Below are 15,626 nucleotides of genomic sequence, written 5' to 3'. Positions count from 1 at the left end.
GTTGAGTAGAAAGAGAAGCCAGGTCAGGGCTGGTGGTGGCTTTCCCAGAGCTGAGCTGGGTGGGGGAGTAGGGAGGGGCTGGAAACTGGCTGCAGACTCTAGCAAAGGCAGTAGTGTTTTTTAAAAGCACACACAACAGATAAACCTTAAATAGCTCATGGAGTAGGTAAGCCTATGAGGAGTGAGAACAGCGGCATTCTTGCCTTGTCAACTGTAAAACATGAATAAAAAGTAATGAGGAAACTGAAACACTGTGTTGATAAGTTTAGACTCTAAGACTAACTTTCATGACATTTTGATATCTCTATGGATTTACACATTAATATTTGTTTAAAACTTTTTGCTCACCACACTGATTTCACAAGATACAAAATATCCAAATATGAAAACTAGGAACTGTAATATGCCACAAGAAAAATGAAAAATGCTTTTGGAAAACTTTGGGGGAAATGTGTTTCATCTTTTATTTCCAAGGAAAATCTGTATATTATAAAAGCAAACATTTGTCATACCACCAAGTACAGAGCTCACATTGCAAACTGAACCATTTTCATTACATGTCTGATGATCTAAAAATCAAATAACTTTGAAAGGCTTCAGTCTCCACTGTTTCATGAAAATCATGTTAATACATTGTACTGACACACTATTCTTTTAAAGGATCAAGTAGAAATTAGACCCAATAATTAAACAAGAGTACACCATATCCTATTGCTTGTTTTATAGATCAGAAACACTATACTAAGACATAGCACTTGGACATGAAACATGTCTTTAACTTTCTGAAGAATATACTAGAAATAAGCAAAACATAGAATGCTTTAATATTTCCAGTGAACACCATTTGTATCAGTAACTGCAATGTTGTAACTTCAGCATTTCGCATAACTAATCCATGAAGCTGGTTATTTTTTAAGGGTTGGGAGTAAGAACAGAAGAACAGGAGATATAAGAATATCAGGTTTCACACTTCTGTTAAAATTTTAAAAATAAAAACTGTTTTTCTTCTCTGCATCAAAACCATCAGACTTGCAGTATGCTTGTTTGCTTTAATCCCATGACTCGTCATCAACTGGATTGGGAGCTTGTGCAGAAGAAATCCCAGCTGTGTTCAGCGTGTTCTTGCCCTGGAAATTCTTTAAAAAGAAAAAAGAAAAAGAAAGAAAAAAGTTATGACAGCAGCCCTACTGTTAACGCCGTCCAGACAGACAGGAGGGACTCACATTTTCTACCTCAATTAACCCCAAGCATCTCCTGACTTACAAAATGACTCACTTCAAAGAAAGGCCCACATAATCCTGTGAAGTCTAAACTGTACAAACTGACTCGAGAAAAATTTTCAAGTCACTAGCTTTTAGAGAATAGAAAAATGCAGTATATTTCAAATAGGTATAAATGTTTAATTAGAACACACTTCTATACCAAGATGAAGATAGAAGAAGGAGGAGGAGGAGGAAGAGGAGGAGGAGGAGGAGAAGAGGAGGAGGAGGAAGAGGAGGAAGAGGAGGAGGAGGAGGAGGAAGAGGAGGAGGAGGAGGAGGAAGAGGGAGGAGGAGGAAGAAGAAGAAGAAGAAGAAGAAGAAGAAGAAGAAGGAGGAGGAGGAGGAGGAGGAGGAGGAGGAGGAGGAGGAAGAGGGGAGGAGGAGGAGGAGGAGGAGGAGGAGGAGGAAGGAGGAGGAGGAGGGGGGCCTGGCACATCAGTAAGACTTGAATCTCTACAGCTCTAGCATTTTGTATTAATAATGTGGTCAAAATTAAAGAATTCTTACAAAGTTCAGAAGAGCCCAACAGATACCAGCAAAAGGAACTGGGATGTTAAGACTGTAAACCTGAAACCTGTGCGTGTACATATGTAATTAAAATGACAGTTTTAATTTAATAGTATCACCTCGTAGAATCAAGCACATTTTCCAAGAGTAATCAGAAGTCCATTTCTTAATGTTTCTCACTAACCTTCCTAGTGTCAACAGATGCAAACACAGCCCCTCTTGTGCTATTACTGAAGCTGGGAGGCGCATATGAACTAAAGGCAATCTCTTCTAACCATGCAGGAACATCCTGTTGAGCCTTGAGAAAATAAAAATTACTTATGCAACATGAAATTTCAAAAATTGTAAAAGATTTCTCAACAACAAGGAACTATTCAATTTTAAATATTTAAAGTTAAAAAAGTTGTTTAAACTTACATCTGACAGTACTTTAACTAGAGGTTGTGCTAAATGATTATCAGATTCTGTATCAAAAAAAGAAATCGCCCTGCCAGTATTTCCACAACGTCCAGTACGTCCAATTCGATGAACATATTCATCAATGGTAGAAGGAAGGTCAAAATTGATAACATGTTGAACATTTTCAATATCAAGTCCTCTGGCAGCCACTGAAGTAGCAACAAGAACGGGGCACTTTCCACAGCGAAAATCTCCAAGAGCTTGTTCTCGCTCCCTCTGTTCCCGATCGCTTAAAACAGAAGTTTACATTAGAGCCACTTTTGAGAAATTTATTAAAGTTCATCAAGCAGTATACTTTAAAAAGTAAAAATTACAACACTCACTGTACATGCCAACTTCCCACACACTGTAATAGCCTGGTACTGTAATACACATTATAATTCCCAGGTACTATAACAATAACCCATCCCCAGCTGCCACTTTATCCTCAGTCTTTAGTTGGAACAATCACCTCTAGTAGAAGATAGAGTAAGAGACAGCTAACAGAGCCAGAATATGATATATACGTTATATAAAATATAACTCATATATGTTATTATAAATCATGTCATATAAAAAACAATCATTTTATTCTGCACAAAAAAATGATTGCTCAAAAACATTCTGAAAATACAATTACAGAATTCTACACATTCAAAAGTGATTTTAGGTCTTTTAGTAAAGTACCAATACCTGGTGTTAATATGCCATTAGTGCACCACAGAGCAAGCATAGTAAACATACAGATACAAACTAAGATTCTATCTCACAATGTTATATAATCTTAGGGGATGCACTGTATATGCAGTTTGTCACTGACGATTTTTCATGGGGCCTTTTAAATAACTAACAAAAGTTGCTTTCTCACTAGAAAATTGTATTATTGTACTCACCCATGAATACTTGTAGTTGATATTTTTTCTTGACAAAGAAAAGTTGCAATGAAATCTGCTTTTTTCTTGGTTTCAACAAAGACCATAGTTCTTTCATCGCCTACAAACAAGATTATTAACATCCAAACAACAAAATTAGGCAAAAAAAAAAAAAAAAAAAAAGCATACCACAGCTTTTGTCTCATCCACATAACAAGTGTACTGACAGCAGCTGGTATGGAAAGGGTTAATTGCTTCCTGACTGGATGTTAAAAAAGAGACAACTGCTTTCCTATTAGATGGATTCAAACACACACACACCTCACTCCTCCCCTCCCCCCTCTCTCTCTCAAGTGTGCCTTCTTTCCTTAAGCAAAGACTTAACTATGGGCCATTTCTCAGTAATTGCAAATGTCTCAGTTTCTTTTCCTCTTCATTTCCTATAAATTTCTGTTACTTCCCAAAATAATCTAATCTTTCATTTTACCCAGATTGGTCAAATTTACACTAATGATATCTGACCCTAGGCTGCTAAACTCTATAATGTATGTTCAAATGTCATCTCCTAAATCAAATCCTTTAATTCCCAGAAGAAGATACAAAGTTCAGTGGCAGCCTCATCCCAAGGCTAACTTAACTCATCGAGTGGTAAGCACTTAGTTGGCATAGATTATTCTGTGAGGGATTACTCTATAACATGATAAAAAAAGAAAGACTTTAAGATATCTATAACCTTAGTAGAAGGGAGAGTTTTCTGCTCAGGATCACTGTTTCCTACCTTCCTGCTAGCTCACTTCATCTAACAAGTGTTGTAGTGGCTGCCTATCACTAATAAAGACACTGAAAACAAAAAACAAAGCCCCTCCTTATTGTTGAGATTTAAGAGTTATAAGTAAACTATTAAAATGTTACGTGACTCACAACCGTTTCCCATTTTTCATATTAGTGTTAGGAAACATCTGATGAAGCTTTACATCTCAAAGTAAGTATTTGATTTTCTAAATTGTCTAAGCTGGTCATTGTGATGCACACTTGCAGTCATAGTGCTCTAGAAGTTGAGGCAAGATAACCAGGAAAACAGATAGGCAGATGCAAGAGATGAAAGAGGAAGAGAGGGTGGAAAAAACATTTTTATAAAACAGTATAGATTAAAGCCCAGCAAGGTGGGTCAACATTTGGAGAGAGGAGACAGGAGGATCATCTCAAATTCTAGAACAACCTGGTCTACACAGAGTTCCGAACCATTCAGAGCTACACAGCAAGACCTTTTCTAAAAATAAAACTAAGAAGCCTGGGAAAATGAAAATCAAAGCCTTTCTGTGCTTGCTGACTCATAATTCTAGGTTTTTTGGTTTTAGGGGTTTTAGGTTTTTTTTTGTTTTTTTTTTTTGTTTTTTTTTTGCTCATTATTACAAAAAGTGACTTCTTGATTTCTCCTTTCTCTGACTCAACACTGACATTCAAAATCTAACAGTCTTACTAAAATAGGAGACTAAAGTTGGGGGCAAAGTACAGCACATAAGTAGATATCAAGATGCCTATACAATGTCTCCTGCTCAAAATAAAGCTTCTTCAAGAAACAAATCAGAATCAAACAAACAATGTAAGATAAAAAATAATTTGGAACAGGAGTGAAGCCCTGAGGGCCAGCAGAATGAATGGAAACAGGCGATCTCAGGAGGTAGGAGGTCTGGGGGACCCTCTAGAATGTACCAGAGACCTGGGAGGTTAGAGACTCTCAGGACGCAAAGGGATGAAATGGCCCACAGTTAGCAAAGGGACCTTGTGGAGTCCACCTTCAGTAGAAAGACAGGGCATCAACTGGAGGGACGGGGTTGCCATCAACACTCAAGAGCTCTGACCCAGAGTTGGTCTTGTCTAAAAGAACTACTGGAATAGGGATGGAGAAGAGTCTGAGGGAGAGAGGTCCAGTGACAGGTACAAATTGGGATCCAGCTCAAGGAGCCAAGGCCTGACACTGTTGCTGATGCTATGGTAGGCTTCCCTCCAAGAGGCCCAACAAGCAGCTGACCAAGACAAAAGTAGATACGTAAACCCAATTAATCGGTGGAAGCCAGGGGTAGGTTGATGTCTGTATGCAGGTGAGGGCTAGCACAAGCTCGGTCATGGCCCATGACTGGACAGTAAAAAGTGAGGCGGGGACAAAGTTTTTGTAAAGAGAGAGAGAAGGAAAAAAAAAAAAGAACTAAGCTGGAGGCAGAAAAGGACAACGCAGATCTGTGTGGTCTTAAACAGCCATAGGTAGTTATGAATATTTCTTAAGATAAATTGACCTATAGAAATCCATCCCTTATCTAGCTGGGCAGTTTATATCTTTATCAACTGGTTCTGAGTTTATTATATGGAATGGGAATTTAACATATAAATCTGACTGCTAAATTACAGCTTATTGAGTCTTAATTTTAACAGGTTGCTAGGAGTTTATACTATAATTACCAGGGGGCAGTTGCTGGAGTGTGAGCAGAGTCTGTGACAGGGAGTGGTGATAGGCCAGCTGCTGCTGAACCTCTAGTGTCCTGATTTTACTGGGTAGCTGGGACAAGAGAGTTCCCAGCTGGAAGAGAGACAGCCAGGAGAGGGCGGCGAGCAACAGAGCCGAGAGACTACCAGGGCTAGAGGCTAGCTAAAGGTAACATGGCCTGGTGCCACATTAGAACCAGCTGCCACTGAGATGAAGGTACTCCACAGATGCCATGTGGCTCTATGGTGCTGGCACTAGAGTGGGATAAAAGTTCCCATTTATTTTTAATAATTACCACAACAGCCGGGGACTACTGTGGTTGAATTAGAGAAAAGCTAAAAGAAGTTGAGGAGGAGGGTGACCCCATAGGAAGGCCAGCAGTCTCAACTAACCTGGACCCCCGAGATCTCTCAGACAGAGCCACCAACCAGGCAGCATACACACCAGCTGATATGTGGGGACACATACACAGCAGAGGACTGCCGGGTCTGGACTCAGAGAAGATGCACCTAACCCTCGAAAGACTTGAGGCCCCAGGGAGTGTGGAGGCCTGGCAGGGTGGAGGTTGTGGGGATATCCTCCTGGAGATGAGGGTGGAGGAATGGGATGAGGAACTGTCGGAGGGCACACCAGGAGGCGGATAATGACTGGATTGAGATAATTAAAATAATAATATTTTGGAAGAAGGCAGAGAAAAAATTTCTCATGCTTATTATGAAAAGACAGTACTAGAGTCTCAAGTATACTCTAGCTTTGAAACACTTCAAATCTTATGAATATGGGACCACTCCTTAGTAGGTAAGAAATGAGGGCCAGTTAAAATCAGCAAGAGCTCATTTTGTTTTCCTTTGAAGACTGGGTCTTGCTATGTAGGCTGGATTGCTGGCTTCCAGCTCACAATCTGCTTGCCTGCCTTTCAAGAAAGCATGATAACAGTATCACTGTTACTCAGTAGATAAAAACGTGTGACTATAAGCCTTTCCAGTTTTCACATGCATATATACATGAAATATATGATGAATATGTAATATATATATTTCTACTGAAATACTTTTTAGCCAAATATTAAGCTAAGTCTCAAATACTTCTATATTTAACTTTTATAGCGCTAAAGGAATGTTCTTACATAATTTATACAAAAACTAAACCATAGTCATTTATAAAGATTTACAGAAAATTAAGATTTATTAAAATTTATAGGTAACAATGATGACTTTAAAAAATAAGTAGTTTTAAAATTCAAAATCATGACAAAAATAATTATACTAAATTGAGGTACCTATGTTTCGTAGAATCTCAACAAGTTTTTCTCTTTTTGAATACTGGCCAACTTGAAGAATGGACTGCTGCACATCTCTGCAAGCTCCTCCCACTTGCCCAACAGCAACAAACAAATAATTTGACTTTAAAAACTCGCCAGCCAACCTTAAGAGAGGAAACAGTGCTCTTTAGCTTGCTCTCACGCACTTGTGCTCAGCTCTATCAATGTCATCTCATATTGACTAGACAGCAACACAGAACAGTGGGAAAGTCATCTTTTAACATTAAGGTTTTATTTTCAAAGATCAGAATAAAATGTTAGTATCTTTAAAATATAAACTCAGTAGCAAAACATTTGTGTCAAACTATGAACACAGGAATTTCCAGTGAATTCTGTCTATGCAGAATTATGTGAAATGTGTACATAACAATAAAAATATGAACTACGATGCTGACTGTAACAAGCAGAATTTTTTTAAACTAAAACTGGCCTGAGAATATAGCTCAGCTGTAGAGTGCTCCTTTAACATGTAAAAGCCCTGGGTTTGACTACAGTGCCACAAAGCCAGGCCGTGGTGGTGCATGCCTATAATCTCAGCACTCAGGAGGCAGAGGCAGGATGATCCCCAGTTCACTCATCACCCTTAGCTACATAGTAGGCCTGAAGCCAGACTGGGATCTATGAGACCCCTGTCTCATAAAAAGGGAGTAAGGGAAGGAGGGACTGACTAAAATGTGATCCTAAAACACAATTCTATTATAACCTCAATACTTATGAATACATGCTATTGTTCAGATTTGTCTTCTGAAATATTACTTAAGTTATTCTTCTGTAAATAAATGATTATGAGTAAACCAAATTACAGGTTTTTCATGCCACAATACATATAGAAAAATAAGAGTCAAGGGCCATGAATAATTGGGCCATGAGTTGCCCCACAGTTGAAAGGATCAACAGACACACTGCACTACCTACAGCTCCAAGCCTACATGAACTGTGCATTCTCTATAAAGAACAGCCTTGGAGGCAACTTCCTATGAGAGATGTTAAAAGCAACACCACACAACCCAACATACTAGTCCTAGAAACATGGGTTTATATGGTGTGCAAGCCAGAGTCCACCATCTACCACCACTCCCCAATAGTCAACCAACTTGGAAATCATTTTCCTCTTAGAAAGAGAGGAATGGAACCCTAGTTCTCAAAGAGAACAGTTTATCAAATAAAAGCAAGAATTCTGCTGAATGTAGGCTATTGGCATGGCCTAGACTATTTAGGGCTCCCTGTGCCAAGTAAGGGACTAGTTGAGAAGAAGATGCTATTTTATGAAGGATGTGTAATCAACCTCCAAATTTACAAGTCCACAGGATACACAGGATAATTCCAAATATCTGTTAATAATTGGTTTGTGAACTTTTTCTACCAGGACAATTCTCCCTAAATACTATACATTAGGATTAAAAATAAGCCCTAGTGAGGATAGCTTTAGTAAACACTGATTTCCCAGCTACCAATACACACACAGTAGGAGGAGACAGGGGAGGGAGGGGTGGGGGAGGTATGAGGAGAGATTATAATGATAACACAAAGTCAAGAGTAAATTGAAAAAATAAAAAATGGCAAACTTTAAAGCATATGTTTACTTTTGTACTGCATATAAAGCTCTTAAAAAAAGCAATTCAAGTATCTGAAACCAGAATGTTCATTTGCTTTCACTTGGTATATATCTGTTTCTTTGTATATATGTGCATGCAAGTGTGCTCACATGTTCATACATCTGCATGTTTTGTGTATTTATAGTTTGTCCTCGTGGAGGTCAGAGGTCAACCTTCTTTTCTGAGACAGAGTTTCTTACTGAAATCTGGGATCCACCTATAACAAGCTAAACTGGCTGGCCTGAGCCGGGGCTTTGGTCTGCCTCCTCAGCCCTGTGTGCCAACTTGCAGTGTGCAGGGGTTAAACTCAGATCTTTACACCTGCATGACAGGCTTTTTACCTACTCTAAATTATAATTTTGAGGCAGATCTCAAACCAGAGATTCATATTTCTCTATCTCTGAGCGTTGGGACCGGCACACACATTTACACTTTTTTGTATTTGAAAAGAAAAATATTTACCTCTGGATTTCTTCTGGAAAAGTTGCACTGAATAAAAAGAGTTTGGCGCTGTTCCTTTGATGGCATTTCTGGACAAAATTAACTTCTTCATTTCTATGGTCCAAAACCCATATCCAACATTCATCAGCTTCATCCAAAACTAAATACTTTGACTTGTTTGAGACCAATCTTTAAGGATATTGTCAAAGACAAACAGAACATACATACTAGTTTACATTAAAACTAAAATATGTTTCACAATTTCAAGTGTTCAAAAGTTATGCTGTCTAGTTGTATGTCGACTTATTTACAAAGCTAGAATCATCTGGGAAGAAATCTCACTTGAAAAAAACAAGCCTTCCCAACCTGCCTGTGGGCATTTTCTTGACTTAATGATTTGTGTGGGAGGGCCTAGCTCACAGTGTATGGTACCACCTCTGGTCTGGAAGTCATAGGTTGCTATAAGGAAGCAAAATTCTTCCATGGCCTCAGCTTCAGGTTCCTGCCTCCAAATTCCTGCTATGCCTTGAGTTCCTGTCCTAATTTCCTTCAATAATAGACCGTGACACCCAAGTTGGTTTTGGTCATGGTGTTTACCTATCTAATACACAGAATATCAAGGCATACAATGAGAAGAACTGTTGGTCTCATCATAGATAATCATAATATAGCTGACCTAAACATTTACTAATATTTAAAATGTGTTACAAATTAAGTTTAGTAAAACCTAAAATATCTACAGTAATGCTTTATACTAAAACTTCCTGTAATTACCTGACTGTTCTATTATCTTCAGTGTCTAGCCTATTAGGCACTAGCCATACGTTTTGAATGAACATAAAACTAAATTTTCATTTTAAAATATGTAGTATATGGCTAATAAAAACTTTAGTAGACAGCATGAATTCATATTATCTAATCTTGATAAAATCATGATAAAGATTAAACTTAATGCAAGAAAATAAAATCTAACACCATTAAATACTGAAAATAGATTAACTTTTTTTTTTTTGAGACTGGTTCTCACTATACTATGTAGCTCTGGCTGTCCTGAACTGCAAGTGACTTTGATACTACCAAAAATGTTAGTAAAAAAATCTCACATTGTTTCTTTAGCCACTTTTAATAAAAATTAATTTTAAAAGGTTTATTTACCAATAGGTGTTTTAAGCAACCTTTGTAAGAATGTAAAATATTCAATTGCAGTTCATTAGCATGAACGAAGAATTAAGAGATGTTATAATTGGGTATGAGATTCCCAAGTAAAAATTTTTCTTAAAAGATTTAGAAAATTAACAACTCATTACTACCATTCACATGCTTTAATAGAAGGCAAAGTTATTGATGCCCCAAAAGAATGATCTTAGGAAAAACTACTTCACCAAAAAACGTATATGAAAGTATACAAAAATATTCTATTTTATTTTCTTCCATGTGTAAAAAATATTACGGAAATCAGATACAGATTCTCCCAACTCTAACTCATTGACTAGAGCTAACTAGAGACTTTTTTGAGTAAATTTAATCTCATTTGTTTCCCAAGTATAATATAGAAAACACTATGATCTGTGAGATTATCTTCACAATTATGAAAGTTTAATTCAAAAGCACCCAATAGAACCAAAACACAGGAAATACACCTTTATAATCCCTCCCTTTCCTATAAAATAACCACCAGGCTAACAACCTGCTTTTGAAAGGCCACCTTTTCTTTTGCCTATATATCCATCAGCCTCCCTGGAGTAAGTAATAATATATTACACCTTGTACTATCTATTAAGAATTGAGGCCCCAAACTGGGTTCCTCCATATATGACAATAGCCTTACACAAGTCCTATAGACAAGAGAAATGTAAGTTTTCTAGTTATTTGGAAACTATTCATTTGTCACTTTACAACAAGATCCATAATGAAAAAAACATTCGGCTATCTAAAAATGTTAAGATCTGTTGAAAGGGGGAAGTTTATAATGTCAAAAAGCAAATAAAAACAAATAGGAAAAAACTCAGTCTGTCTCAAGTACCACACTATCATCCTTTCTCCCCAATTGCCAACTCACACAAGGGATTACAAACTCTAGTACTATTATTGCTGCAAGCAAGGAGAGGGGCCTCCTGCTCAGTGCCAACATCCAAATGCTATCTACTCATCCTTGGGAACAGACATTATCTAAATTTACCAGCATGTTTTTTTTTTGAAAATGTCTCTTCTTTTACTCAATTTAAAATCAGGTATCAACATAGTACTAATCAAGCAATTATACCTAAATTTGCAAAAGAACTATAAGATTTGACATTAAAGATATTTTAATATTTATTTTAAATTTTATAAAAATAAAAGGATAGTGGTTTATAAACAATAAGCACTAAAAAAAAAAACACTAAAATTCAGGATGAACTGTGGATGAACCAATGGATAATTCATGAAAAAACTAAGCACCCAAAAGTAGTTTGGGGCCGGAGAGATGTTAGCAGCTGAGAGCACTGCCTGCTCTCCCAGAGGTCCTGAGTTCAGTTCCTAACATCACAGGGTGGTCACAAAACATCTGAATGGGATCCTGTTGGTATACCATAATCCCACAAGACACACAATTAAGAAAGAGAGAACTGTACTTAAAGAGATGATTAGTAAACAAAAAAGGAGAATTAAAACTCCCAGAGACAGACTAAATAATGCTTTGTTAACTCATTTTTCTCAATGTTGGTGAAAAAAAACAGGCACTAGGCCAACCAACACACTATAGGATGTGCTGACAGAATGGAAACCTGCAATGAGCATAAGATGACATGCTTATGTTCATGTACCTACAGGGGATGAAAATATGAACACAACAAAACTTACAAAAATCAGACTGGGACCAAGGAAAAACCTTATCATTTGAGACATGGATGTCTTCACAGCAAATAGCCCAAATAATTTATAGACTGTCTCAATTATTGACTTCTTAAAAAAAACATGCAAAATCAACTTCAAAAGAGACAGACAGACAATACAGAGAGTGGGCAATAAATGCTGCTATAGCTGAATACATACAGACACTAGATAAAGCCAGAGACTGGGGTAATATATGCTGTAAAGTATTTTTCAGAATAAAATTTAAGGTTGTTTAATTACTGTATATTTCTTAAGTTTTATTTAATTATTAGTATTGAAAAATTTAAGTTTTTTCTTTTATTATATATTATTAAGAATATAAGTTTTCTTTTAATGTATATTGATAGACATTTAAGTTGTTTTGTTTGAATGATTATATATGATAGATTTTAGGGTTTTGTTCATTGTACATTGATAGAAATGTAAGGCTCTTTTGCTAGACTACTGTTTGACTATCATGCATAAGCCATTTGTTGAAATGCAATGGTTCTTATATTTCTGTTGTGTATAGACGTTAATGTTAGAGAAGGACAATTCTTAAACAGAAAGTGGGAGACAAAGTGAAACATGGTCTTTTGGAAAGGGTCTGATGGTGTTTTGTTGCAAACACGGGAAGAGGGCTTTCAAGTGGACACAGAAGAAAAGACTAAAAAAACTGCGTGAAGGAATGTTTAGCTAAGACAGAGAGGAAGGATGTTTAGCTAAAGCAATGCCGGATGAAGTTCTTTGCTAACAACATATATGTATTTGCCTCATTGCATAGTTGAGCTGCATTTGTTAAAAGTTATAGAGGAAACACACCAAACCCTCTGGTGGTGCTGCAGTTTCTTGCACTCACGGACATGGACTGATTGGTAGTGATGTCAGCTGAGACAGAAGCTCATATGCTGAAGCAAGATGTGATGTTTGGAGGGGTATAAATAACCCTGAAGGACAGTGGGACAGAGGCTGACCTAGGGGCTTGCTTTGATCGCCCAGTTGGGAGTACATGTGGGTCTCAAGTTACTGAGAAAGGCACAGCTGAGAACTTCTCCTGGCACCCCGGTCCTCCTGTTGACCCAGCCAAGGCTGAGGCCTGGCTGTGTCTGCTGTCTTATCACCTCTGTTGCTAACCCAACTCTACTGAATTGGACTGCTGGGGTATCCAGGAAGTGTTCCAAGTGGATTGAGCTGTTGCTGCTAACCTATGAACTGAACTGCCAATATCCAGATAAGTACAGATGGATCTGGCTCCAAAGAACCTTTCTAAACAGGTCCATTCTCCCATATCCTTTTTTCATTACCTCTGGTGGTATGGGCTAAAAAGGGATGCTAATGGATTTAAAATCCATCACAAAAAATAGGGTTTAAAGCAATTTACAGATTCAATGCACTCCCAATCTAAATTCCAACTCATTTCATCATAGAGTTAGAAAGAAGCAATTCTCAAATTCATTTGGAACAACAAAAAAAAACAAAACCAAAAACAAAACAAACCCAGAATAGTGAAAACTATTCTCAACAATAAAGAATTTCCAGGGGAATAACCATCCCTGACCTCAAGCAGTTCCCTTTGTATTCTTTGTTTTTTTCCTTCCTTTTTAAATTGGCATTTTATTTCCATTCAAATGTTACTCCTTTTCCTGGTTTCCAGGCCATCAGCCCCCTATCCCCTTGCCCTTCCCTTCTATATTTGTGTCCCCCCCCCTCGTCCACCCTCATTACCACCCCTACCAACAATCCTGTACACTGGGGATTCAGCCTTGGCAAGACCAAGGGCTTCCCCTTCCACTGGTTCCCCTACAAAGCTATTTGTTGCTACCTATGAATTTGGAGCCTTGGGTCAGTCCATATACAGTCTTTGCGTAGTGGCTTAGTCCCTGGAAACTCTGGTTGGTTGGTATTGTTGTTCTTATGGGGTCTCAAGCCCCTTCAGCTCTTTCAGTCTTTTCTCTGATTCCTTCAACAGGGGTCCTGTTCTCAGTTTAGTGGTTTACAGCTGGCATTTGCCTCTGTATTTGACATATTCTGGCTGTGTCTCTCAGGAGAGATCTACCTCCAGTTCCTGTCAGCATGCACTTCTTAGCTGCATCCATCTTATCTAGTTTGGTGGCTGGATATGTATGGGCCACATGTGGGGCAGGCTCTCAGTGGCTGTTTCTTCAGTCTCTGTTCTAAAAGTTGCCACCCTATACCCTCCTAAGGGGATTTTTATTTCCCTTTTAAAGAAGGACTGAAGCATCCCCATTTTGGTCATCCTTCTTGATTTTCATGTGGTCTGTACATCTTGGGTAATTTGAGCATTTGGGCTAATATACACTTATCAATGAGTACATAACAAGTATATTTTTCTGTGATTGGGTTACCTCACTCAGGCTGACATTTTCTAGTTCCATCCATTTGCCTATGAATTTCATGAAGTCATTGTTTAGCTGAGTAATATTCCATTGTGTAGATGTACCACATTTCTGTATCCATTCCTCTTTTGAAGGGCATCTGGGATATTTCCAGCTTCTGGCTATTATAAATAAGGCTGCTATGAACATAGTGGAGCATGTGTCTTTGTTATATATTGGAACATCTTTTGGTATATGCCTGAGAGGTATTACTGGGTCTTCAGGTAGTGCAATGTCCAATTTTCTGAGGAACCTCCAGACTGATTTCCAGAATGGTTGTACCAGTCTGCAATCCCACCAACAATGGAGGAGTGTTCCTCTTTCTCCACATCCTTGCTAGCATCTGCTGTTGCCTGAGTTTTTGATCTTAGTCATTCTGACTGGTGTGAGGTAGAATCTCAAGGTTGTTTTGAATTTGCATTTTCCTTATGACTAAAGAGTTGAACATTTCTTTAAGTGCTTCTCAGCCATTCAATATTCCTCAGCTGTTAATTCTTTGTTTAGTTCTGTATCCCATTTTTAATAGGGTTATTTGTCTCTCTGAAGTCTAACTTTGTGAGTTCTTTGTATATTTTGGATATTAGCCCTCTATCAGTTGTAGGATTGGTAAAGATCTTTTCTCAATCTGTTGGTTGCCATTTCGTTCTAAGGACTGTGGTTTCTGTTTCCTTTGTGTGCAGCCACACTTCAGGGAGGCTGTCAGTCTTTTGGGTCCGTTGCCCTTCATGCCACAAAGTCCCTGCGATGTCTTGAGACTGTGGTGTTAATTGCCTAGTTGCCCTGTGTACAGTGTCTTCTGAGAGTCAGAGTAGCTAGCAGTCTGCCTTAGATGAAAGGATCAGGGGAAGGGGACTGGTATGCAGCAGGTAGGGTGTTTGGGGGATGGATGGTATATCCCCAACGCGGCTGGCCCTTAGTGGCTACTGTGGGACTTCAGGGTGGTGGAGGCTACTTAACAAATGCTAGGTGCAGCTGATGCTCTGGTATGCGTCAGGATATAGCCTCTTCCAGGGAGTAGACTAGCTAGCAGTCTGCTCCAGCAAAAAGGACCAGGAAAACTGGAATTGGTATTCAGCCAGTTGGGGGTTTGGGGAGATGCTAAGTCCCCAAGTCCACTGGCCCCCAGCAGCTGCTCTGGGACTTTGGGGATGTTTCTTACTAAGTGCTGAATACAGTGGATCCTCTGTTACATCACAGGATATAGCCTCTTCCAGGGAGCAGCCTAACCAGCAGTCTGTCCCAAGCAGAAAAGACCAGGCAGAAGGGCAAATTGATAGAAATTTAAGGTTGTTTTGTTAAACTATTTCTGATTATATTATAGATAAGCCATTTGTTTAAATTATGATGCAAAGTTCTAGTTTTATGGGTCTTATAATTATTTCTATTGTGTTCTGCTATTAATGTTGGGGAAAATGACAATGTTTTAAACAAAAAGAGTTATAAGGTAGAAATTTCTGGG

The 15,626-nt window shown here is 38.3% G+C and overlaps 1 protein-coding gene across 6 annotated transcripts in view; it reads right to left on the bottom strand.

Moving 5' to 3' along the window:
• Positions 1-439: 439 nt before the first annotated feature.
• Positions 440-15,626, bottom strand: part of Ddx4 (DEAD-box helicase 4) — a 305,193-nt gene continuing 290,006 nt past the window's right edge. For 3 of the 6 annotated variants that reach the window (XM_032898887.1, XM_032898891.1, XM_032898890.1), the window contains 4 exons: positions 3,101-3,200; positions 2,187-2,457; positions 1,954-2,067; positions 1,050-1,127 (listed from right to left, as the gene is read on the bottom strand). In XM_032898887.1, coding sequence (XP_032754778.1) covers positions 1,050-1,127; positions 1,954-2,067; positions 2,187-2,457; positions 3,101-3,200 — 563 coding nt within the window. Of the gene's footprint in view, positions 1,137-1,953; positions 2,068-2,186; positions 2,458-3,100; positions 3,201-15,626 lie in introns of all 6 variants that reach the window. The other 3 variants (XM_032898886.1, XM_032898888.1, XM_032898889.1) reach the window with 3 other exon arrangements.

This window comes from Rattus rattus, chromosome 3 (genome assembly GCF_011064425.1).
Source record: "Rattus rattus isolate New Zealand chromosome 3, Rrattus_CSIRO_v1, whole genome shotgun sequence".
NCBI lineage: Eukaryota > Metazoa > Chordata > Mammalia > Rodentia > Muridae > Rattus > Rattus rattus.
Note: the sequence above shows the minus strand (reverse complement) of the source record. Positions and strands in the feature narration are given on the sequence as shown.